The sequence below is a fragment of the Manacus candei genome, unplaced genomic scaffold (assembly GCF_025592945.1).
Source record: "Manacus candei isolate 608988 ecotype Guabito, Panama unplaced genomic scaffold, ASM2559294v1 h1tg000014l, whole genome shotgun sequence".
Taxonomy (NCBI): Eukaryota; Metazoa; Chordata; class Aves; order Passeriformes; family Pipridae; genus Manacus; species Manacus candei.
The window spans coordinates 33,197,844-33,223,983 of record NW_026138062.1 but is presented as its reverse complement, the minus strand read 5'-3'; the positions used below and the strand labels follow the sequence as shown (position 1 = coordinate 33,223,983).

The 26,140-nt window shown below is 44.6% G+C and overlaps 1 protein-coding gene across 6 annotated transcripts in view; it reads right to left on the bottom strand.

Annotated features, from left to right (window-relative positions):
* Positions 1-501: 501 nt before the first annotated feature.
* Positions 502-26,140, bottom strand: part of SLC7A1 (solute carrier family 7 member 1) — a 44,708-nt gene continuing 19,069 nt past the window's right edge. For 5 of the 6 annotated variants that reach the window (XM_051779039.1, XM_051779035.1, XM_051779036.1 and 2 more), the window contains 11 exons: positions 24,908-25,291; positions 20,571-20,729; positions 18,147-18,321; positions 16,108-16,232; positions 14,307-14,529; positions 13,416-13,555; positions 11,597-11,699; positions 9,653-9,861; positions 9,176-9,321; positions 6,880-6,988; positions 502-6,269 (listed from right to left, as the gene is read on the bottom strand). In XM_051779039.1, coding sequence (XP_051634999.1) covers positions 6,160-6,269; positions 6,880-6,988; positions 9,176-9,321; positions 9,653-9,861; positions 11,597-11,699; positions 13,416-13,555; positions 14,307-14,529; positions 16,108-16,232; positions 18,147-18,321; positions 20,571-20,729; positions 24,908-25,277 — 1,869 coding nt within the window. In that variant the 5' untranslated portion in view covers positions 25,278-25,291 and the 3' untranslated portion in view covers positions 502-6,159. Of the gene's footprint in view, positions 6,270-6,879; positions 6,989-9,175; positions 9,322-9,652; positions 9,862-11,596; positions 11,700-13,415; positions 13,556-14,306; positions 14,530-16,107; positions 16,233-18,146; positions 18,322-20,570; positions 23,697-24,907; positions 25,292-26,140 lie in introns of those variants that run through there. The other variant, XM_051779040.1, reaches the window with a different exon arrangement.

Sequence of the window (26,140 nt, the reverse complement as noted above, 5' to 3'; positions counted from 1 at the left end):
GAAGAAGCAAAGCAGTGTTTGGGGGCCACTGGCTCATCTGCCACAGGACACAAGTGATGGAGGCAGAGGCACGCAGCAGACAAGCCTCCTCCTGCCTGGTGGTTTCTGTGTTGTCCTGCAGGCCCTATCCTGGAAAATCCCACGAGCAGTACTCTTCATTCACTACACAGTCCTAATTTCCTGAGGCAACCAAACTTTGCAATGTGAGCAAAATTTATATCACCTGGGTCAATTTTAAGTTACCTTCGCAGGTTCTTGAAGTCCCACCTAATATCTGAACTGGTAGTACAAGACAGGGGCTGAGTCACCTCACTGTCAGCAGCAACAACCTGCTCAGCACTGAGCACAGACCCAGTCTGCAAAAAATTCCCCAAATTACGTAGTGTCCCACCTGTCTCAGCAAATCCAAAGGACAGGGTAGAGTTACCACAAGCAGCTCCCTGAGCAAGTGCTCTCCTGCAGACATTGGAACAAGGTGGAAAACAGAGGCAGGCTTGCAAATGAGGGCAAACAACAGGCATAATTTATTTGGATATTAAGAAATATGTTTTAATGCTGTACCAGATAATTACAAGTGAATTTCCAAATTCCAAAAGCATTGCTGAGGGGAGAAGTATTTACAGTGTTGCCAGGATTAGAAGTAGCCACATACCTGCGCTGTGCTCTAGGGGCAAGGTTCACATTTTAAAACTTAAGGCTTTAATTGCTACATGAACTTGGTAAAAAAGGTAAAAAAAAAAAATCAAACCAAAACAAAGATAAAGAAGACAAAAAATAGATTTGATTACTGAACAAGCATTAAAACTACTTATCACACCCATAAAAAGTTCTGAGAAAATCATTAGGAAAATAGACCATCAGACAACGGAAATTTTATTATTTACATTTTGCTTAATAATTTTAATAATTGAAAAATAAAAATATACACTCTTCCATGGCTTCGGTCAGAAAAATTGCTTTACCAGCTCCTCCTGCCCCTTGCACCCAGCACAGCTGGAACACACAAGTGCTGCAAGGGAACCCTTTGCTTCCCACTGTTGTCCCAAAAATATGAGTCACTTTGCCAGAACCACTGCCCCACACAGCACTGGGATGAAAAGGTGCTTCTTGCTGGTTGGAGCCTGCCAGGTCTCAGCTGAACCCCATGTTTTGCAGTGTGAGCCAAGAGCAAATACCCTGAGAAAAATCGAGGTCTGGCTCTTGCTAGCAGAGACATTCCAGGATCATCTGTTTTCCAGCTGGGTGTCAGACTGCCAGTGGGACCTCAGCTGCAACTGTAAAGTAGAAGCGTAAGGCAGCCCAGGGGGGTTATGGCAGAGGCATTGCTGCTGGAATGGGAAATGAATGATAAACCACGAGGTGAGTGGTAACAGGCAGCACAACTGATGACACCATCGAGGCAGCCTTGCCTTCAGCTTGTTTTTGGGATGCAGGCAGGCTGGCATCCCACATCAGGCTGGCAGCCCTGTGGAAAGGTGAGTTGGCTGTGAGGAGAAAGCATCAGTTCACTGTGTATGTATAGATTTAGCCTTGAACAAGTGCAATTTTTTCATAAGGAGAAGGAAGAAATAAGACCTGCTTGGAAAGTCAATCCCAGCAGACATCGCAAGGTTATCCAAGGCTTTAGGAAGAGATGCTTTTTCTGCCATAGGGAAGAGGTTTGCTTCGAAAGGGGAGTGTTGAGATGCACATAGGGAAGGGATTTCAGGGGAGCCTGCTGCATGAAAACCAGCCTCATTCCTGCTCCTCCCTGTTAATGCTAGCCCTTCACGCCTGCCAGACCTGCCTGTCGCTCTTCCTTCATTTGGGCAGATGATAGCAATGTTTACTTGTATATGGCTTTCCTTAGGGGTGGATTTAAGAATTTTCACTGGAATTCATTAGTATATAAAATGCAATCACTAAAGAAGCAGACTTTACAAATATAAACATAATATTGTATCATATCACTTTCTGGTCTCTGAGTAAGTAGGAACGGAGGCAACAGGCAGTGACAGGCACTCTCTGTACACCAGGAATAGGAGCTTGTTTTTGTGGGATGGATGAAGAGTAAGAGCATCTATGGCAGGCACTGCCAGCTAAAACTTTACCCTTCTAAAACCCCGGCAGTAAACAGCAGCATGTGGTGTAAGCACCAGCAGCAGTTCCACCAGTGTGTTTCCTTTCAGCCCCCTCTCCCCTGCTGTGACCAAGCACATATGGCTCTGAACCAGGAGCAGTCTGTTTGCAGCACACCCCAGCCCCCACGATGGCCAAACAGTATAGGGGATGGGGGCTGCCCCATACCCTCTCATGCAGCAGAGCTGTTCAACTCCCAGCACAAGCACTCTCTACCCAGAGAAGCATCAAACTCCACCCTGAGGGATGAGAAAAGGGTAAAGTGAAGTCGAAAACCAGTCAGTAATGACTTTCAGTGACAAAAGAATGAAAATAGTAAGCAAATAATCAAAAGCTAGTCATTTCTGAACCAAAAAAATTTCTTTGTTTGAGGGGGGGGAAGGAAAACTGTTTTGACAGTAATTTTCCATTGAGAAGGGCTGGCTGGCTACATACTCAGACTTGCTATATAACTGCGAGTTGCAGCCTCAGTGCTGCCAACCTCTGCCCACCATGCACCAGCAGTCAGTAGGACCCTTCCAACAGCTTTCCCAGAAGGAAACTTCAAGTGAGCAGACTGGGAGCAACTAAATACGCTGAAATAAGGTCACTCTTTTGGGCCAGAGCCTGCCCCTAAATATCAAGCATGCCAGGATCTATTTTTGTGCCGAGCAAAGGCATTGCTTCTCCGTTCCCAACTCTTCATGCAACAAAATGCTCCACAAAATATTTGCATCATAAAATTATGATTAAACTATTCACAGAGGAAAGCTCAAATGAATGAAAGTGTATCATCCACAACAGCAAGGTTATAGCAACAGTTGCATGACTCCAAAGATACTTCGCTTGATCTATGTTACGTGCACACATCAACAGGGAGGCAGAAAATGGTAAAACCCCATAAAATACTAAAAAACTGACTATTCAGCGAAGTCCTTGACATTGTCCTGGAAAGAGGCAGTCAGACTTGCCTTTTAGCTTAAAAAAATGGACAAGCAAGGGGTAGATGCAGGCAGGAGAGGATGAGGCAGAAGTATGCAGCTGTGTCAAACTCATCACCTCCTCACCAGTCCAGTCCACTCCCTGGGTCAAAACATGTGAAGAGGAGGCCAGGAGGTCCCCACGTCCAGCTGGACACAGGAGAAGCAGGTACACAGAGAGACAGGGAGACACCTGCACTTCCCTGTCACTGTGCAGGGCTGCAGATTCCCTCCACCTCCTTGTATCTGGTGAGTAGCAACAGCAGCACTTACCACCAGGGAACTGATGGGTTGAAGAAGTCATGATGGAGCAGCGGGAGACAGAGCTAAAGACCCTCACCTCTACCAGCAAATTTATGGCATGTGGCTCTGGGGCTGGTACACATAAGGGCACATTTAAATATCAAATCTGTTGACACAGAATGGTTTTCCTATGAACCTTCTCAGAGAAAAAGCGACTGAAGAAAAATGGCCCCCATCAGGACTTCCTCTTCTTCTACATGTTGCTATTATATGTCACAAAAGCTGTAACAAAGTAATGGAATATAAAAACCAGAACACATCTCTAAGCAGACAACACAAATAAGTTAACACCTATATAAAAAAATTTTACATACAGCAAGAAATCTGTATATGTTAAAATAATTTTCTTTGGAAACACACTTCCAGTCAGAATTCACCCCTAAATGGTCATTGCTTAATGCTATAATTGCTCAGGAGTTGGTACCCAGGTAGAGAAAAACATCCTTACATTTTTAGTACAATAGGAAACTTTGCTCCCCTCTGAGTTTTCATCTTCTTGCCTCTCACCACATCTTCAGTGTCTTTTGGGAGGCTGTGGAGTGTGTTGACCTTGCCTGTGTTTAAACAAAATAGATTTCAACGTAGTGGCTTCTAATTTCTATATTCATCTCCCCCTGCTTGAGTAAGACTTTGTATATGCATAAGGTGCAAAGGCTTGGCAGATGGTCAAGACCCACTGACTGGAGCAGACCTCGACTTCATTTTTGGGGGGAAACTGCACTCAAAACACACCCTGAAGTGCACCTGGGAAGCAATGAACACATTGCCTTCGCTCCCTCAAATTCCAATCCTGCCAAGAAGAGCCTCCCAGCGCACTAGAAAGAAGTCAAGATTAAAACTCTTCAGTGGGCAGAAAGGCTACAAAGTCTTTCTTGGAAACATGTGAGAGATGGTCCACAGTCCGGCCACGTAACCCAGGAAATTGTCTGATTCTCCTTTCTGCTGCACCAGATGCCTGGTGAGACCCTGTGCAAGTCACGCAGGGGTCCGTTCTTCAGTTCTCCAACTGAATGATGGGGACAAGAGCCTGTCGCTTCATCAGCAAGAGCCATGCTGACAAATAGATTAAAGATTGTCCAGTGTTCAGAGACAGTAGTATGGAGGACACCTAGGAAAGCATCCACTCAGTCAGGAAAGGGGGTTTCCGCAGTATTTGTTTGGGATGCTCCATCCCTGGAAGCATTTGAGGTCTGGGTTTTGAGCAATCTCATCGAGTGAAAGATGTCCTTACCCATGGAAGGGAGGCTAGACTAGATGATCTTCAAAAGGTCCCTTCCAACCCAAACCATTCCATGATTCTATGATTTGTTTTTCAGTACAAGTTGAAGCATGAATTTAAATGAGTGGCATTACATGGGCATGGCCCACCTTCATGATGCTTTAACAAGCCTTTTTTAGGGTAGTGGATGAATTTGGCTGGGGAAAGCTAATAGAGAGAATTTAAAAAAACAAACATCATCTTGCAGCAAAACCAAGGCATTGCCAACCAAACACAGCCCCTGGTCTCAACTCCAAATTTCCAACCTTTCACAGCCAGGCTCTGGAAATGATCTCCAGCCCCAAAGGGAAAGTTCCCCTCAGCAAGTCAGACCCTAGAGCTTAGTGGTGTTTTCTGGGCTGCATGCTCTGCTGGGACTTGAGAAGCCCTTGCACTTCCCCACAGCCTCCCCTGGGCAGGGGGCAGACACCACTACTCCTCATGAATGAACTTCATGACCCTGAGGATTCTTCTGTGCCTCCCTTTCCAAGGCAGAAATGTGTTCCACTCACCAACACCAAATGGAAGTATCACAGCCAAATCCTTTGCTAGTGCCACTTGGCCAGGACACAGAACTGATGCAGGGAGAGGAAAATAGGACTCCACTTGCTGTCAGAGCTGGACTCACCTCTGCCAGCCGCCCCACCACTGCAGCCACACTGGTGATTTCCAAGGCAAAGAGGTAGGACGTCTCTTTAGAGGCACCCATTCTTTTCAAGCCTTTCAAGTACTTGCACCGCACAGTTCCCTCACTAAACCTGGCAATCCCTCTGTGGAGTGTACAGGCAGCAGCAATATATACAGGCGTTCCCTGTGTGCTGGCAAGCGACCATTCACCTGACAAACAGCAACCACAAACCTTCCCAACATTTCACAGCAGAGGAAATGTGCTTTAAAGCATGAGTACGTAGTTAAAAAAACAAGTTAAATACAACAAAAACTATGAGACCTAATAATTTAAAGAATTAAAATCTTGCAGGTGCTTTCTTAACCCAGTGAAATCTGTTGTTTGGCGAGAGCCTTTTTTTGTGCGTACACGTGGGGTACAGGTCACATAGGGTGAAGGATGGATCTGGTCTACACTTGACAGTAGCACTGCAAAATCTGCTCCATGTATAATCAGGTAGAGTATCTGTGGGGAGGTAATTCTCAGGGCTACTGAGAAAGACCTTTGTGAGGCTTGGTTTCATAGCAGCATTTAAGGTTAACTGGCACACAGAAGCAGTTCTCTTTCTACATACTGAGGAAAAAAACAAAACAGGAGAGGGAGAGAGGGAAGCACATAGCCCCAGGTGAGCTGACAGTGCTGCCAGGAGTATTCCAGAGTTGTGTCTTTTTTCCTTGTGATCCCTTTTAACTGTGCTACTAAACAAACCGCAAGCTGCAGCAAAAGGGTTGGGGAGGCCTGCATTAGGCTTTCTTATTCCTGCATTACTGATTGATCAGGTGCAATCTGATTCAGGATCCCCACCACAAAGCTTCTTTCACTGCAGCTACCAGTTGCCTGTAAGCCAAACACAGTCATTTACAGCTGTCTGAGCCAGCGTCTGTGTTTCTCTCCACATCTGCTGACGCCGCGTAGGTGGCTTCCACACTATGCCGTATTCCATAGGCAAAGTAGATGATAAAGCCTGTGGAAGCCAAGGGGAGAGGTTACCATTAGCTCTGTAAGGAAACAGAAAACCCTACTCACGCCCACTGACACAAGTTACACCAGTGTAAGCCCAGCCACCCTGATCGTTAGCTTCTCGTGGACAGCCACTACCATCCTTAGGGAAAAAAAAGCCCACAGGCACTAGTCTTTAAAAGTCAATCTATCCCAGCCCCAAATGGGGTGCTCATTTGAGCATTTCAGGCAATTCAGCCTTGTCCACATGGCTACTGGGAACATCTTGGGATGCAGCTCAGCTTCTTCAGCTCCAAAACCATAAGCCCCACCACATGGACAGCAACTCAAGGCCAGTCAAAAAACGCTCTATGGTTTCTTGTCGGCAACAAGACCCATAAGATGGTTCATGGCTTGTTATGCTGTCCTCACAAAGGCTTTAAGACCCTTGAATTTGAAACAAAGCTTGAGACTGCCTAAATGGCTTCAGTGAAGTCACCAGGGTTGCCCAGGGATGATCAGAACGCAGAATCCCTCCCTGGAATGCTACAATAAATTTCTGGAATGCTACAATAAATTTCTGGTTAACAAAACCTAGTAACTTTGAACACAGCATTTTTTACTCTCTAACTCACCTAGGAGCATCCAGACTGCAAACCGTATCCATGTGCCTACGTCTAGCTGCATCATGAGGTAAACATTCACAAAAATACTCACAACAGGAAGAAAGGGCAAAAGAGGTACCTGAAAAAGAATAAGGGATACGTTACATCCACAGGGATGGAACAGTGGGCAGGAAAGAACATCACATTCCTTGTAAATGGGAAGTGATGGTTGTTACCAAAACTTCAGCTGTCAGATCTGAGAAAAAGCAAGGTTAAACCCAAAAGGAGGACATCAGTCCACTATGGGAGCAGGATGTAAACAATGCTGTTCATCTGTTCTAAGAAGCTTGTTTTGTGGTCTGTAAGGAGGCAAGAGGTGAATTTTAGCAAGGAGGTGAATTTTGTGGGGTGAAGGAGAGAAGAGGAATAACCAAGGAGAGACACCTATTGAAGAGTAAGAGAGAAAGGTAAGGGGAATGTCAGAGGAGGGATCTAAGGAACTTCATTCAACAGATACCAAGGTAATTATAGCAATAGAGAGAAAATTATCCTGAAGCAGAAGAAAACCAGCAAATATTGCAAGAGATGACTGCAGCTGTGCCAAGAATGCCTTAGTGGTCTGAGAGTCAAAGAAGAATAAGACAGTAAAGCCAAAATGCCAAATAAGAATATAAAAAAATAGCACTGGCATGTAAAGATAAAATCAAACAAGACAAATTATAACAACAGAAAGCTTTGTGAATATGGTGGAACTAATAGGACAGTGAACTTTGCTCCTAAGGGAAAAGAAGATTTATAAAAAGAAACAGGCTGAAATGTTGTGGGCCTTTCTTGATCTAAGCATTGCCAAAAAAAAGAACTCACAGTAAGCAGCTGCTCACATCACTAGAGAAAGGAGATAGGCACACAGATTAGAAAAGAAAAGAAGAATATTTTTCTAAATTTGGCTTTGTCAAGTCAGTAGGGACAAATAAAATTTCCCTAGGTGGGTGAGTTATGTATCCAGATATTGCAGAAGTGATCTCTGAACTATTAATAAGCATCTCTGAGAGCTCTTGGTAGAATTTTAAGGTGTCTAATAACTGGAGAAGGGAGAAAAACTACCTATTAAAGAATACAGAAAAACAACTGGGGAACAAACAGGTCAGCCTTGGATTTCCAGAGTGACTTAGGAGAAAAATCACAGTTTGGTTGTGAATGTCTAAAGAACAACAAGGAGATAAGTAACAAGGTTGTCAGGCATTAGAACAGGCTACCCAGGGAAGTGATGGAATCACCACCCCTGGAGGTATTTAAAAGACATGCAGATGTGGCACTGAAGGACACGGTTTAGTGGTGGACTTGGCAGTGCTGGGTTAATGGTTGGACCTGATGAACTTAAAGTTGTTTTCCAACCTAAATGATTCTATGATTACAGATTTAGCAGTGATAGGTCTAATTTTCTTTTTTCTTGGACAGGGTAGCGGCTGAGGGGAAAAAAAGGAGGTAAAATACCTTCAGTGAAAGGTGAAGAGACCTCCTCAGAAGCAAGTTTAGAAAATACAGCCTAGATGAGAGTTCCTGAGTTTTCTGCTCCTGGACATTTCTGTTTCTACCTCTGGGACCATAATACTCAAAATGAGCTGGAAACACTACCTTGGAAAACTCTAGCTGGATTAAGTTATTAAAACCAGTGAATTTACTGAAAAACTGTATCTGAAAAGCAGTCACAATGAAAGCAGTTTAGAGGATGGAATTAGAATCCAAAATTAATTTAATAAATTGGGGAACTAGCCTGAAATCAATACAATAAAACGTGACTTGCAGGATTATACTGGGGGGAAAAAAACATCCCAGTGTTTGTTTAATATTGAAAAGATGGTGTACTTGGACAGGGCAGGAAAACAACAGTTTCTCACACTTAAGGCAGTTAAAGAGAGAATGGTCATCCCTTAGCCTCCATGGGGACTAAGGAGAACATGAAAGTTCACTTTCTTAGAGCCTTTTAGTGAGTACCCCTCTGATCCTCACACACAAGTTTGCTTCTTGGGTTCTTTCTCCTTCTGTATCCACGATCTGATGTGGCCCTTCACAACTATCCCCTTTCCCCCAGTCTCTGACTCTACCCTATCTTATAACCATCTGCTTTCGAAAGCAGAGTCTGCCCTTCCCTTCCAGCCACACCTCTGCAGCAGGGTCTGCCCTTCCAGCTTCTCCTGGATAGAAAAGTTCACATCATGCTTATATTTGGCCAGGTCCACCCTTCTGATACAGGTCAACATGCACTTCCTCCTCCAAGCACCTCCCAAAACAGCTCTTTTTTAGCTACACGTCCCAGGACACTCACCTTAAAGGAGAGTTTAGTTTTGCTTTCAGGTTGTTTCCATATAATGCAGCTGACAATGAGAACAAGGATGACAGCAATAATCCATACATATATTGCAATATTTGTTATAAGGGCATTCAGGATACAGCTGCACACAATAAAGAAACCTGTGAACAGACACCAAAGGTTACTGATTTTTTTTTTTTAGATACAGGAGAAAACCAACAACAAGCCACAAGCAGAATCTGAAAGGTCAGCAAACAAAACAGCAACTCATTAAAAAACTAACCATAACAGATATGTCTTTCCCCCTATACACCCCCCCACACCCCATCTATGCATTTCTCTTCAAGTCAGAAATTTAATCTGCAGATCTTCAGTTATTTTGGCCATTACAAGAGCTCATGACAATCACAGCAAGGATGTGAGTTTTCCCACCACGGTGAGTACAAAGACCTACCAGCTCTGTGCTCCAGAGACACAATGCCCAATGCTTACCAATGATGAAGGTTGAGATGTTCACCACTGAGCCAGATAATTTGGAAGGGTCCAAATTTGGGGGAAACAGTATAGCTTTGAAGGAGCACTTCTCTTCCTCTGGCAAAAATCCAGTCTGTGACTCACTGGTGCTCACAGACTCATTGTTATCTGTCTCCTCTGTTGACCTAGCCATTTGGTATGCCAAATTAGGCTGCTCTGGCTGGTATCTAGGAAAAAAGAAATGACACAAAGAGCCAATCAGTTTGGCACAGGGTACCGTTCATTTAAAAGCCACATGTATAGTCATGGCTGCTCCCCAGATCACTACAGCACCAGAACAGGCCCACATAACGTCTACACCCTTCTGTTTCAGAGGGATATTTGATGACTAACATCATAATAATGTAAGCAAATATGGTCAGCTCTTATCACCTACAGCTTGGTTGTAAGGTCAAGTGTTTTAAAGCATACAGTGCTCTTTCATAAACACTGTCATCCTTGTCACCAAAACATGATGAGTTGATAGGACTGGAGAAGGAAGCGGCAGAGGGACAGACAGATAGTCATAACCAGGCTGTTGTGTTATCAGTGGCAGTTCAGCTCTTGCCTTTTGGAAAGGAGGTGGTTGAGCTAACAGTTCAGCAGATATCACACCCAGCAGAGACATTCCTGGTGCCTCATACTCCTCTATCCCAGTCTCTTCTGCTACCTTGTCTGCTGCCACACAGGGAAGGAAGAGATGGTTGTTGCCTGTGTGAACAGCACATTCAAAAGGGCTGTGACACACAACCGTGTGGATCCATAAAGAAAAACCACTCCAGCCTCGGCTCTCTGTTACAGAATGTTTTGTCTGTGACTCACCTAAAATTCTGACTAAAGGATTGGGTCATTTTGAAAGACCTTAAAACTGCTCCCATGGGGACATGTGTACAACAAGGACATTTGGGAAACACTGCAAATTGAGAAATGCAGTGAAATCCTTGGGTCCAATCACAGTAAGAAAACAGTACCAGGATCTTATAGCTTTGAAAACAATTCACCTGCTACATCATTAGGCAGTCAACAGGGCAGACAAATCAGCTGCCTGAGCCACTACAAGATAGGCTGTCAGCTCTGCCAATCCATGATGGGGGAAATGTCATGCAATAGGTACAGCAACTGGCAAAAACAAATTAAAAAGCCATTTCTAGCTCTGAGGAAAAGACTGGGCTCGGAAATCAGGAAAAGTAACAAGGGCAAGGAAAATTGGCGAGGGTTTTTAAGGGGCAGGGAGGAGAGCACAAACACAAAGCAATGATACTACAGTACAGCACTGGCCCTTCACCTGCTGCAAGACTCTTCTTAGTTCAGTGCATTTGCTGTGAGCTTGTAGAAAGCCTCTATCTGACTCTGAATAAGTCATTGAACACACAAAGGTATTTTTCAGTAACATGATCTTCATAGTACAGTTTTCATTGGTAGAGTGCTGTCATCTGTGAGGTGCCAAGCACTGAAGACACTCAATTTTCAGCTTAGGTTTGGGAAGCTATGGGAGCTCAGCACTTCTAAAAGACACAGAGGCAGTGATCCTGTAAACACATGTTCAGCTTTTTTGCTCCTGCTGCTGTTAGACTTTACCTTGAACCCCCTTTCAAAAATAAGACAACCTGAAAGTGTATCCCCAGTGAGAATAAGAGCGGTGACGAGGACCACACATCTCTCATCGCTATCCATTGGCATATCTCCCAGGGCATTTAGAGTTGACCGCAGCAGGAGTGGCATGGACCAGGGGTTAACCAAGTTCAGAGGACCCCACTGTAGACACAACTAATACAGTCTCCCATGAGCTCAGAGAAACAAGCTCTTCATATGCTTATAGCTGGAGATGCTCATAGTTTCACTAGGCCTATAGAAACTATGAAGGCATCTGATCACTGTGGATTTCTGCCAGTGTGACAAGAAAGGCGGTTTCTACGTTCTTACCTCAGTACTAACACACAGGTTGCTACCAAGGAGTAAGCCAGGAGGGTCCCGATGGACATGAGGTCCACAAGATCTTTCAAGTCAAAAAGAAAGGCCATAACAGCTGTAGGAGAAGAAGGTGAGAGAGAAGAAAAACAAGTAACACAGCAGAACACGCACATCTCAAGAGTGCTAACGATGACACAGCACACGTGTGACTGTTGCTCAGGACTTGGCATGGGAGCTCAAGATGTTCTGAGATGAGGAGAGGCAGGCCTCAGCACATGAATACCCCAAGCCCCCGCATGCTGTCTCAGCACAGCCTCACTAGCTGAAACAAGAGGAACCACTTACTACAGTAAATGCCAGCCTGTTCATCTCATACGGGTATGTTCACCCAAGTACCAAAACTGAGCAGCAGTTTAAGTCACAACCTCATTGTTGGAGTCCCCCCGTGGAGCCGCAGCACCCCTAAAGGCACAATTATCTCCTGGAAGTAGCTACAGGGGACAGAGGATAAGCAGTACATCGCTGCCTTATGTCTCAGCTCAGGTGGGGTGAAACCAAGCTTGTGCATGCAATGGGACCAAGCATCAAGGAGGGCATCTTCAAGGTAGCATGTCTTGTCATGGGGATTTCCAGAAAAACTTACAGACTGCCGTCCCTTAGGGATTACCCTGCTTACACACCCTCACCAGGCAACCCCAGTTGTACAGAATTTTGTATAGGGGCCTTCAGAAGGTAAGTAAGCAGAGAACACATAGTCAGACATCAGGTAACGCAAACAGTCATATGAGATGCAGGGACCTCAGAGCTGAGCCTGGCCCAGCCTGTCCTTAATGCATAACCTGGAGGCCCAACAACCAGCCCAGCACTCAAACTCAGCTGGCAAGTGCTGTCCCTGCAGCTTCATGTGGGCTTTGGTCCTAGGGCACTATGGACCACTCAGACGAGACCGAAAGGGACTGCAAAGCACTTTTTTAAACTTTATATGGCTCTTTTTCCTACCCCACCACAGTATGGACCCAAGAATACCTGAAGAGAAAGGTGTGGGGGAAGCAGCTGTGAGGAGGCTCTGCGAGTCTCAGCAACAGGAGCTAAGCCTTTTCATAGGAGCTCAGAGCCCAGGGCAGCAGTCTGGCAGCAACTCCCCACCAAAGGTGGCACACTTTTGTACCAATGGTTCATCCCAGCAGAATGCTCATTGCAGCGGCAGGTAAAGAGGAAGCAGCAAGGCTCTCCTCTTTGCTAAGCATCGTGAGGGAGGGAGAGGCTGCAAGAACAGGGTAAGCCACTCATCCTTGCTGTCTGGGAGGTTTAATTCTGATATTTCTGGGGGGCCAGGAGAAAGAAAAAGAGAACAGGATGGCTGCCAGCTGTGCCTAACTGATTAACAAATGCCAGTGCCACAGGGGCCATCTGCCTGTCTCTGGCTGCTCTGGCATCTTCCGCAGACCTCCTACCCACAGGTGATGAGGTGTCTTCAGCCAAGCCAGACCAGCAGCCACAAGGACACTGGGGCACCACTGGCTTCCACCTTGCAGGGAGTTAATTATTTTTAAGGTCTGCAGAGCACCCAGGGAGCAGATAAAGGCAATTCCTGGCATGAGACAGGATGGCAGCAATGAGCTCTGAGAAAGAGGGACACGCACACAGCAAGCTACTCATGCTCACCCCAGAACCCTCCAAGGCATGCCGTGGAAACCCAGGGCACCCTCTGGGATGTCAAGCTGTGCAACAGATCCGATTAGTAAGTGGGCTAGAGTCAGGCGGACTTATCTGCCCCAATGATGAGCTTATGTCTCCTTTCCTCAGATTCGTGCAAGTCTTTTGATCCTACCTGCAACAGCTCCTGACGTCATTGTTGCAATTCTTGGAGTTTTTCTCTTCTCATCGACTTTAGCCAAGAATTTAAAGAGAAGTCCATCTTCTGCCATAGCGTAAATTATTCGAGGCATCGGAAACATGGTGCCAAGGAGACTACAGACACAGGAGGGAGAAATAATCTACTTATATCACTTCCTGCTGAGCACAGGCACACAAACAAAAGCTAGTTTATGGCAGTATGAACACAGGTGGCTTTTGCTCACTTTAGCTTCTCCTTCATGGGCCCCCTTCGAACACCCATGTTACTGATGGCTGGCAAATGATGGCTCTATGATTTTGGACGCCTAAACTTAGCCATGGGGCATGAAAACAGCCTGACTTTCAGGTAGTAAAAGAGCTGTAACTTCTATGAGCCTCTAGAGTTGCTCACCTAATTGAATATGTCTAAGTTGATCTGAAATGGGCCTCCAGAGTGCAGGAGAAGATGACATATTCTGCCTCCAGCCTGCCCTGCCTCCCATCCAGATGGCTGTCCTGCAGATAATCTGCAGACAGATGGCTTTGGATATGGCAAGCCCCACATGCTGCAGAAGATGCACCCTGCACTACCTGACACAAGTCTGCTCTCCATCCAGCATGCCAGGATGTCCACTGCGTAGTTGCCTCCATGATTTAGTCACTCAATCCATATTTATATTCCTGAAATGCACCTGCTGGGTCTTCTGTTAAGATGGGAATTTCTGAAGTGATACTGGTTACGTGCATCTCTGATATCTATCACAGGGTGAAATCCTGGTCCTTTTGAAGTCAATAGCTCTGAATTTCATGCCTGATCTCTGCTCCATGTTTTACAAGAGCTGGAGATTTGCCTTGAGAGATGCAAAAAGGAAGAGCAGTGTCTTACCTTGTAGAAAGGGCACACAAGGAACCGACAGCCACTGCATAATTGGCTCCATCCCAACCCACATATTTAAAGGCATTGGGTAAAGGGCTATTGGTATCCAGCTGGTAGTAAGGCATCATGAGAGTCAGGGCAGCCGACACACCAAAATAGGCCACAAAGCAAATGAGCAGAGATGCCACGATGCCAATAGGAATGGCCTTCTGAGGGTTTTTTACCTCCTCGCCTAAAAGAAAGAAATTTAAATATCAGCTAAATGACAAGCAAGAACTTTATCCCAATCTAGGGCATGCTGGCTGGGGCTTTCAAAGGTTTTGTGGGCACTGAGGTGCTCTTTGACCATAAAGCTGTCAACAGACTGCTCCATCCACTTGGCCTACCACAGCTGTTTGCTCCCATTTCTGCTGCTCCTGTCAATCCTTCTGATAGACACTTGTGGAAGCCTTGTAAATGCAGTCACAGAAACAGTCTGGATTGAAAACAGTCCTTTCCCCAGAACAGGTTATCCTTGTATACTCCTTCTATCCCACTGATGGTGCAGACCCAAGAAGAGTTCAATGATCACAAATGATGGAACAAGAAATTATTGTGCAGTTGTAGGACAAATCCCTGGATGACCATTTCAGTAGCATCTCCACCAGAATTAATACATCATGAACATGGCACCATAGGTGCCCAGTTACGGGAAAAGGCAGAGCACCTGATAATCATATGGGTCTTCAAAAATCCCTCCTTAAAAAAGGACCCCCCATAGTTTTTATGGAAAATTTTCAACAACCAAGTAGGGACAAATGTCTAAAAACCCAAAATTCATCAAAATTCAGGCACTGATTAATTATGAAACAGATTTGTGCCTTCCCTGTCCTAAAAAGCTGCTCTGAAAGCAAGGGCTCTTGAGGTTTAACATTTCAGGAGAATGAACTAACAAACACAGATCCATACACCCAGAAGTCAAAAGCAGATGAACATGTTTCTCCTACAAGGAGAGACTCTAGGACTGGCTGGAGTAATGGAGCCAGTACTTCTGAAATTCCTTGCTTGGAATAACAGATAGTATTGCTTTATCTGTCTTTGTCATGATTTCCTTCTTCCTCTGCTCCAACTTTGAAGCAACTCAATTCATGTCTAATGTGAAATCAAGGATCAGCTCCTTTCTCCAGGGAATTGAGATTCTTCTTAGTCAGAAGAAATATGACAATGCTGATGGCTTCTCTCTCTAAATGAGGTATCTTAATCTTTAGAGATTAAAACTCCCCCTGATTCTGAGGCACAGCTTTAGGATGCAGATGACTCCCCAGAGGCTTCCTCTTTCTTTGGCTCTTCAAATACTCCAAACCATCAGAGCTTCTTCAGCTGAAAGCCCTGAAGAACCCTATTCTAAAATAACCGGTTGATTAAAATATCGGTTAGAATCAGAGGCTCAAACTTCCCCAGTCATACCAAGTATCTGAATCTGGGCCTTCCCTGTTTGCCTACCTGATAAAACTGGACATGATGGACCGTTAGTGACCATCCACAAGAGTGGGCCCTACAGGCAAAGAAGGAGGGAGGAAGTTTGTGGGTTACATGGTCTAATGGCCTGCCATAGCAGCTAGAAGTCAGCACTCAGGCACCCAGGGACTTGGACAAACTCAGCACTTTCACTGTTAGGAGTAGATGATCCAAAACTCTACTTTGAGCTGAGGTTCAGAGAGACAATGAATGTGGTGCCCTGAATTCCCTATTATCTGTGCTCTGCAACATTACTGAAAGCCAATCTACCAGCAACCAGGTTCATAACAACAAAGAACATCTTCCCTCTTACCTGTAGTAGCAATACAGTCAAATCCCACAAAAGCATAAAAACATGTGGCTGCCCCTGAGAGGACTCCATTCCATCCATAAGGCATAAACCCTCCAACACCGTAGAGCTTTTCTTCCTGTGTTTGACTAAAACGCATGGCACTGGATTAGAAGTGATCCTGCCTAGGTGGGAGTAACAAAGCTATTCACACAGCTCATAACAAAATTCAAAGCCGAAGTTTGAAGGAACAGGCTCTCCCTTTCACATGCTAGCATATAAATACAAGGCAAAATGCTAAGCACTACCCAGTGCTGAACTCTGGACTGGCCTGCAACAGGTTGGGGAATGCCCAGAATAAAAATGGTTTGTGGTTTGTTCCCACTACCCATTTTGTGGGGTGGATAAAAATGTCTTGGCTAAGACAAAGAGAAAATAGCATGAATATTAAAAATTCTCTCCTAATATTACTGTATGTGTGTAGATATACATATTCATTTAAACAGAAGCTTTTGAAAAAGCACAAGATGTAATTCTAAAAGCTGAAGACTGAGAAACACATAAACCATACACTTTTCACTTAAGAGGGATTTGGGACAAAGTGTAGGTGAGTAGACATAAGAGAGGAATGCAGGGTGCCACGACTGTCTAAAAGCCATCCAATCCTCTATTCTCAACTTCAAAATTCCTTGTGCCAAGCTAATACTCAAACCATGCTTGCAGCCCTAAGGGAGAAGTGGAGCCTGCATCCCTGACACACCAAATGCTTTGCTGAGCCTTATCCAAAGTTAATTTAAGTCAACATACAGACACATGCTGATCCCAGTGCACTCTGGACTGGGAGCCCAGATCCATGCGCCTGTGTTGAGTGACAAATAAAAAACATATCCTTCAGTTCAAGTGACTTAAGTCACTTTTTTCAGTGAAAAGCCTTTGTAAGGATGAATTAAGGCAATTAAACTAAAGTAAATGCCAAATCTGCAAGTCTTATCAGGTGTAAGCATTTGAACTCTCTCGAAGAAACTCTATTGAGACTTAGATGAAAACTGGCCCACAGAAACAGCACAACCCAAACATGGATTACCCTGGAAATAGTAATAAAGTAAAGTAAACCCCAGACAGATTTTACAAAAATATGAAACGCTACAGGTCAAAGAGCTACATTTTGAAACTATTGCACTAATTGCTCCTTGCATGGGAATAACAGCAGGAAAGGAGGGGGGACCTGTCCTATAGAAGCAATTTGTTTGCAGCAGGTTGAGTTTTGCAGAGGCTCAAGAAGTGGCTTTTACACAAGCTAAATTTGACTCACACAACATTTATAAATCTCGACAGACTGTGCCAAACTTTGCTTCCTTGCAGGCCAGCATAAAGGGTTACATAGCAAGCCAGGACTGAGCTGATGTATATGGAGATATTCAAAGGCCCTCATTCTGTGTTGCAGAGTCTCAAGCAAAAATGAATAGTTTTGTCTAACTAGTAAGCTAACTAACTTGTAAGCTCCTTAATTTTAATCTCGTATAGGATGACAGAATTTTGGCCAAGAAGAAAAATGTCATTAAAAATAGATTTGTGATATGTTTACTGCAATGCATTTAAATTATCTGCAACTTGCCTTCATTTTATTGAGGCGTTTGGAACAAAGTCTCCAAAAGGTACAACAATGCTCCAAGGATATTGCCCAAGCATCCACAGAAAGTACACAGTATACTTGGACATGGCTTCATACAGGCACCAGAGCCAGCCTGGTGAAGCCTTGAGTAGGAGGTTGTCTAAAGAGCTCTTTTCTCTCAAATTTGGATGTCGTACTGGTCACAAGGCTAGAAATGGTGAGTTCTGCAGCAGGGTCCACGTTGACATAGCCTATTCCTAGCAGTTTCAGCCCATCAGTACAGACCGCTTTCAGCAAGCACCCACCAAAGCCAGCTTTGCCTCCAAGGTATTTGGCAAAGGAGGCAGCAATCCCATTCACTGGTTTTCTAATTCACCCCACAACCCCCCCCTACAAACTTGCTATTGAAAATGCACCAGCTTCTGAGATGAGAAGAAAAGATGCAACCTACTTGTCTCCATAAATGCTGTGGCTGGTGTTGTAAATGTCCTGTTCAGTCAGATGCCAGTTTTTAACAGATCCTTTCACGAAACCAGAGATCACGACGAAGCCAAGGACGAGGACGTTGATACAGGTGAACACTTTGTTCACCAGGGCGGATTCTTTCACACCAAATATTAAAAGCCCTAGGGAAAACACGGCAGTCAGGTATTTTGCCACCAGCAGCAGGTGCTGGGGACTCACAGACATAGCCCAACTCTGTTCATGCTGTGCTCTGCCCAACTTACCACACCTCATTTCTCCACAAAGCCAAGTAGCCCAGGTGTAACTCATCCAGAAGTAGAATGAGGACTCCAGCCCAGACATTACTACAGCAGAATGTGCCACATCTTCCCACCCAGCACACCCACGTGGCATGTGCTGCTGGTAAAGTGCTTTGCTAACACAGCTAAACCTACAGTACATTCAACGCCAGCTCTGGTCACCTCATGCTGCTACACTCTGCCACCTAGACACAGCCTGGAACTCTACCCAGAGACCCGGAGAAAGCACCATAGGTGGTTTTTTATGAAGGAACATTGTCTTAGAGTTCTTGGCCAAATGCAGAAGTTATGAACAAGAGTCAACTTTCCTTAGAAACAAGAGGAAATACAAGCAAGGACCAAATCCAGGAGGATTCTACTTTTAGCAGCTATTTCTAGTGCTGAAGACACAGAAGAAGGTGGCATCTTGGGAATTCTGCTCCCATTTAAATCAGTAGGAGCTTTGCCAGTGATCTCAGCAAGAGCACGATTTCAGCCTGGTCTTAAGACAATCTATCTGAAGAAGAGCATGGTCACAGGCTTTGGCAAACACAATCTCACTAAGGCATAGCTTGGCTCCTCAGAACGACAAGCTCTCATAACTTGCATTTACTCTTCAGGTGCCAAACTTTTAAGAACTGAAACCTTTAATGCAAATCTAAGGCTGAGGGAGAAGGTAACAAAACTTCACACAGGCCTCAGGGAGAAGACAAGAACAACACAGTTTTTTCCTTTTACTGCTACTCCAAAGAGCTTCAAGGAGAGGGGAGCATCCTGCGCACTCACCTTTCCTTCTTTTAAGACAGAAAATAAGCTGACACAGCCATATCAAGGAAGCATTTCAAAAGATTGCATACCTGCCCATGAAAACTTGTAAGGTACCTAGTAGAACTCTGAAGCTCAAGATAGTGCAAGTAGAAATAAACTTGTGGTGCTTATATTTGAGATTAAAGCTGCTCATTCAGCAGCTTTTTTGAGAAAAGACTGGCTTGCATTTTTTATTAAAATCAAGGGAATTTGCTTCATGCAGAGCCATAAAGCCATCCGTAATCTGCATAATTTTACACTTTGGTATTGTTAAAGTAAGAAGTCCTAAATTTTGTAAATTGTATCTGAGATGAAAGACCAGAATCTAACCTGAAATTAGAGCAATTATATACAAATGAACAATGAGGAAAATCTTTTCTCCCATTCAGATGTAATCCCAAAAACAGAGGGCTGCTACTGACTTCATCAGCCCTTGATATAGTCCTAGATCCAAATGCAAACCCAGATCTCAAAGCCTCCCTTGCTTATGAGGCCTGTGCTCATGAGCACAGCTCAGGCTGTGAGAAGGTCATTCTGATCAGTGGGAAATGTCAGGATAACCTTGGTAGTGCGGCACTGCAGCTTCTGTGTTCTGGAAACCACAAAGGAGTACATAAGAAGCATAATCTTTCAAATTTGCCTAAACTTGGTAACGCTTTGCAAGATCCAGTTGGAGCAGAGGTAAACATTCAGAAGGATTTTGATCTTATAAGTTTTCAAAACTTTTCCCAATTATGATCAAAGCCTTGGCACATTTGTAGAAAAAGAAAAGACGCCTTGACTGTTTATTACACATTTATTTCTCTGGATACTTGAATTCACTTCTGCAAACTGAAGCCCATATATATTTTTAAAAAAACAAAACAGTAGTAGATGAGACTGTAACCGAGTCTGTGGTTTTTTTCCTCACTTTCCTATCTCAAGACAGCAAAAACTGGCAGATTATCGTAGGGGGAATAAGGTTAATAGACCAACTGTATGAAATTCTTGTGTAATAGGATTTGTGGAGGGAAGGATTAAACTTCCATACCTGATTGAGGATAACAAGTCACCTTTTCTTTTCCTCCTTATATAAAATTTGATTGAAGGTTTTAAAAGTGGCTCAAAAATATTGAGAATGCTCCCCTCTAATTAAAAACCTTATAAACAGGCTATGCCCTGTGCTAACTCCACAGCAGCTATATAGGTCAATCCAACACTTGTAGGAAAGAAAGAGTCTCTAACATGTTGTCCAAAATAAATCAGGATTTCGTGCTCATTCCAAAAGCAAACAATGAAATTACAGGAGAAGGAGGTCCAAAACTCACAACCCCCCAGTGTTTCACCTGTTAGAATGATGATTATCACCACAGCAAAGATGTCTGGGTATTTTGCTAGCACTCCAGGAGCATCCATCGTCATGTACTTTTTACAAAATTCTTCAATGTGCTTCCCTATGATTTCATCAAATGTTGCACTCCAGGCTCTGGCCACGCTTGAGGTTCCTGCCAGAGGACAGAAAGGACAGAGATCACCCTTTGTGGCTGGCATATGTTCCAAACTAGGGGTATCTTGCAAGGCTTTTTGGCATGGAGGGCCTCAAAGCAACATTACGTGTGCTCCCAGGTGCTGGGAGTAGCCTTTCCTCCACATATCCAGCTCACAGCCTGTGTTCATGCCTGGCATCTGCTCTGATGGTAACACACACAGGTGGTGGGTCTCAGACTGATGCCCAGCTGACAAGATGAAAAATATCCTTTTACTTTGGCTTCCTCATAAACCTCAACTTTGCCTTAGATACTGCCCAAACCGACCTTTTCCTTACACCCCCAGCAGCCTGACTTTCCCCCAAACTTGGTAATTTATGTTACCAGAGAGGTCCAAGTGTTGTGCTGGCAGAGGACCCTCGTAGCCCCAGTGGGGTGACTGCAGGCCAGGCAGAGGGACCTCACAGAAGCCAGCTGCCCTCCAGCAGCACAGTGCTGGAGCACCAGAGCCTGGACCACACCACTTGCCCAGCTCTGCATGCTCTGCTCTCTCGTGACTTGCAGGTCTGCTCTGACCTCCAGTGCTAGAGCATCCAAGCAAGATAAAGACTCAGATACGATTTACAGGTTATTTGAGCATAAGTCAGCCTACTGCAGGATGCTGGCGATGATCCCAGCAAGTGCCATGACTCCTGCCTGCAGCAAGTGCTCAGACTTTGCCCTCTGGGTTCGCCGTTTGCTGCGGTTTCGAGAGCACCCAACCACGTGCAGCGTGCTGGTATGAGGAGTGAACCTGTAGTCTTAAGACAATCAAGTTAGGGACATTGTATGGACCATAACAGTCAGTTCAGAGAACTGAAATAGTAACAATGAGGAGCTACCACCAGACAGTGACAGCATTTTGTAAAATAAGTAGGTTTGGGTAAAAGCCAATTTCTCCATCTCCTGTGTTAAAGTTACCATCATACTCCCCATGTCTCATACAGTACACTATATATAACTGCACCTAATTGCATGATATAATTACTACTGTACATAATTACCTAATTAAAAAAAGAGGTTGGCTTGGTTTTAGTTTGCAGAGTAGTTCCTCAGAGGATGCCATCAGGGGCCCCCTTCCACCCAGAACAGCTTGTTCTGAGACACTCACCTGTGTGTGGGTGTTCAAGTCCCAACTCCGGCACCTGCAATCATGTCAAACAATGTCCGTGCTCACCTACAGCTAAATCCTCTGCAGCGGCGGCGGGCAGCACCTGTAGCACAGCTGGGAACACTCACCGCCCCAGTCCAGCTTTGCAACAGCATAAAAATAAGCTGCAGAACAGACCTGTTCGGAGACTCTTCTGTTCACTGAGACAGCAAAGTGCACAGTGTGAACACCTTTAATGAGGTGGGACATCATTGCCATCAATTTAAACTTGAAAAATTCCAAAAGTTATTGTATAGCACATTACAATTTTTCAGCTTAACTTTGGCACGATTTGAGGAAAAAGACTATTTTAACGCTATTTTTTTTGTCCTAGCACTAATATTTCATGTTCTAGGACAGGAACAACCAGCTCCTGCATGTGTTATATTAGATGCCAGTTGCTTGGATGCCAGTTCCACGTAGTTATCAGCCGTTTACCATGAACTCTCTGTAACCAACAGCCTTGAGGGAGCAGGGGGAATCTGACATTCTTCCAACATCGCAGACAACTGGATAATCTCCTGCTGTTGCTAAGAGAGTACAGTGCAAAGACATTCAACTTGTACCCAGGAGGACTGGGTCAGCCAAACCTCGCCAGATTTGATCTGATTCCTGCCTGCAGCTCACCACCCCCAGGAGAACTGCTGAACGCAGGTGTCGGACTCACAGCAGGAACAGGTGCAGGCTAGAAGGTCACCAAGTGCCAGAAACCCAGCAGCAGCCATTCACCAGGGATGCTGTTACTCATCATACTCATCATACTACCAGCTCCCACCAGCTTCCAGTTCCTGAAATGCCTCCTACAATCTGGCACGGTTCCCCAAACTTACATCCTCCCAGAAGAAAGGCCACAGCAGATCCTGGTCCTGGACACCTTCTTCCTTCTCTCTAGACCTTAACTGATCAGTTGCACACCCGTTTTTTCCTCATCACCCACCCTGGGGACCTCACATCAGCCTTCCCCCAAGCCAAGTCACTTCAATTAATTAAAAGCTATTGGCCACCCATCCCAGGACCCCAGGATTTCTTTTTCCACCCCCACAATACTTTCTGAACAGATGCCTAAGAACTTCAGCATGAAAACATCAAGTAGACTGAGCCCCTTAGAGATGCAAGCTCAGTTTCAGTGGCACTGCTTGGCATTTTCTCAGCACAAATGAGAAAAAAACTGGCTTTCTGCCCCTCTCAACTCCTGGCTCTGAAGTGCAGCATGTGCCTGCCAATACATCTTTCTCCTCCACACCCTTGAAGCTGCTGGGAGTTGTCCTTGCTCACAGGAGGGGCAATTAGCATTGGGAAAAAGGCTGGATAAGATAAAGAAACAGAGACCTCCTATACTTCATATCCTCCCCCAGTTGTTTTTCCTCCTTAGCCACCCTTCCTCACAGATTATGAGGAAGCCAGTTTGCAAACACATGTTTTTGACACAGGAATGAAATAAAAGCAAAAAAGTTGTGTTTGAACACATTAATAGACTGTATCTACTTATTTTTTACTGAATTTTCTGCCTTGTGATAATACACTGAGCAGCCAACTCTGAAATAAAAACGGAGGCAGTCATTCAAAAGCCATTATGACAGGGCAAAAAAAAAAAGTCTCAGAAATACCACTCTGAGCCCAGATCCTGAGCATATAACATTCAGAAGGCAAATCTTTTCATCGTGCATTTGCAGAATCAGGTTTTGGGACAGCATCCACAGTTATGTCAGTCATTTTGGTCGTCCAGTATCATGGTGGGAAGGGACCCAAAACCAATTAGATGAGGAGCACGAAGGAGACGATTTATCATTACCTTTCTGGAATAGAAGAAAAATCACCAAGAAGTCTGTTCAAATTTTCTACATGTAGGCTAAGCAGAGTCCATTTTAGAAGTCTGGAGGAAATTACATGCTCACTTTTTAAAAAAATTATTTTTATCCCCTCCTTGCAGTGAATACTATTCACAAAAGAACAGCAGGACTCGGATTTCCTAAGGAGATGAGCTTAATGACTCTGGCTTTTCATCTCATTTCTTTCTTTTTTTTCTTTTTTTTTTACAAAAAAAAAAAAAAGAGGAAGAGGAAAGGAGGAAAATGTTTCAGGTAACACACAGAGCAGAGCCAACATGACCTCAGACAAACAGCTGCTAAGCCACTATGTTGTTCTTGATATGATCTTACCCTCCATGGGAAGGTGAATTCCATGGAAACTAAATTCCAAAGTAATACTTACATATCCCATAAAATGCACTAAAAAAAACACCATGCCTTTAATAATTTAGCATACAATCAGTTTTCACTTTAACTAGTAAGTTTTCACTCTCAACTGGCAAGTTGGTTGCAGACTTAATTACAAGCGTGATGACAAGCAGCCTGCCCAGAATGTGCTTGAAAAGACATGAATCCTTAATTAGCAAAGTGTGGCTTAGTTTTAATGTACCAGCTGAGTTGTATAGCACATGCTCTGAGCTTCATCCAGGGCCTCTCCTAGTGGGAGTCAAGGGCTTAGAAGGGATTTGGTTTGTACTTTTCAGAGACTGTGAACCTGCAGATCATCCTCAGCTTAATTCTGCAGGCGTTCACAAGACAAAACTCTGATCTCCAGATACTTTAAATAGATCCCAAAGGGACCAGAATTAATCCTTGATCAGCTGTGAGTACAAATGCTCTGTATAAAAGCATCTTTCCATCAGCAATTCCTTTCTCAGCAGAGGGAACACTCTTTTGCATCCTGGCAAGTGTGCAGCAGCTAGGGGATGCCAAAGGGATGAGGTGGAGATTCAGAAGTCACAACAGCAATAAGCCTGCATCAGGACAAACCCTCAGCCAGCAGCACACCACTTTGTAGCTGACTGACAGGAGCCAGCAACAACACACCCCACAGATGAGTCCTGAAATCCTCTGTGAGTGCAAGAGTGAACCATCTATTTTGTAGCAGTAGCACAGGCACTCAAACAAGGCTGACCTCACAAACCAGGCTGCCACCCTGAACTAAATCTAGGGTGTCACAGCCCACCCACCATACTTACCAATAATATAGGAGAGGATTAGATTCCAACCTGTGATGAAGGCCCACAGCTCGCCCACAGTCACATAGCTGTAGAGATAAGCTGATCCTGTCTTAGGAACTCGAGCACCGAATTCTCCATAGCAGAGTCCGGCCAGCACCGAAGCCAAGGCAGCAATCAAGAAGGAGAGAACGATGGCAGGTCCCGCATTTTCCCGTGCCACAGCTCCAGCCAGTACATAGACACCGGCACCCAAAGTGCTGCCTACACCCAAAGCCACCAAGTCAAACGTGTTGAGGCACCGTGAAAGCTGACTGTCTTCTCGAGTGCAGTCAACATTTTTCCGGCGAAGAAGCTGGTTTCCAAAATTGGTAATTTTCTGACACTCCATCTTTGTGTTTGAGCCTGCAAGAAAGATGCTTCCATCATTATCTAGCGCAGAATACCCTCCCAAAACAGCATCGCTGCACAGGTACGATGCTACAGCACTGTTACATTTCACCAAATGAAACTGCCCACTTTCCACCTTTTTACATGGCAAAGTGTCTCCCATTTTACCTAGACTTAGCACAGGTAATTAAAACAAACAAACCCAAAGTACTTTCTGCTTCCAGCTCCCAGCCATGCTGCAAAGCCTGTGTGATCCCAGGGGAGAGGTAGCATTTAGTCCAGCTTCCACCCCACTACACAGTCACCCAGTCAACACACAAGTGGGCAAGCCAAAAATGCAAAGTCCACCTTTCAGATTTCAGAGGGGTTCTCCCGTTCTAGGCATAAGAGTACTTTAAAAGTGAATGTCCCAGTTGCCCCATTTACCATACTTTGGATCACGCTGCAGAGAGCTTGTGAAGTGCACATACATAACATATCCTTACCTGATGGGTGCTCAGTCTGCAGGAAGAGCTACTCCAGGATAAATTCCCCTATCAGATGTATTGTGCAGACATCAGATTCTCAGAAACAACTGCTTTGCTCTACAAATCTACAGGTTGTGTGGACACAGCCTACAAGGATGAATCTCATCTTCCATCTTAGACAGCATTCTGTAGCTCTGAGAGCCCGACCCCAATATCCACACCGCACCATTAAGCCTGGTTTCAGCAACAAGGCTTTAAAAATGTTTCTTCATTTATTATGGAAAAGGAAAAGGTTCTTTTATTTTGATGCAATGCTGGACTGTGGTGTACACTTTCCAGCAGTACACATTGCACATTAACATCAATACTATGATGAGAATAATGTGTAGGCAAAAAT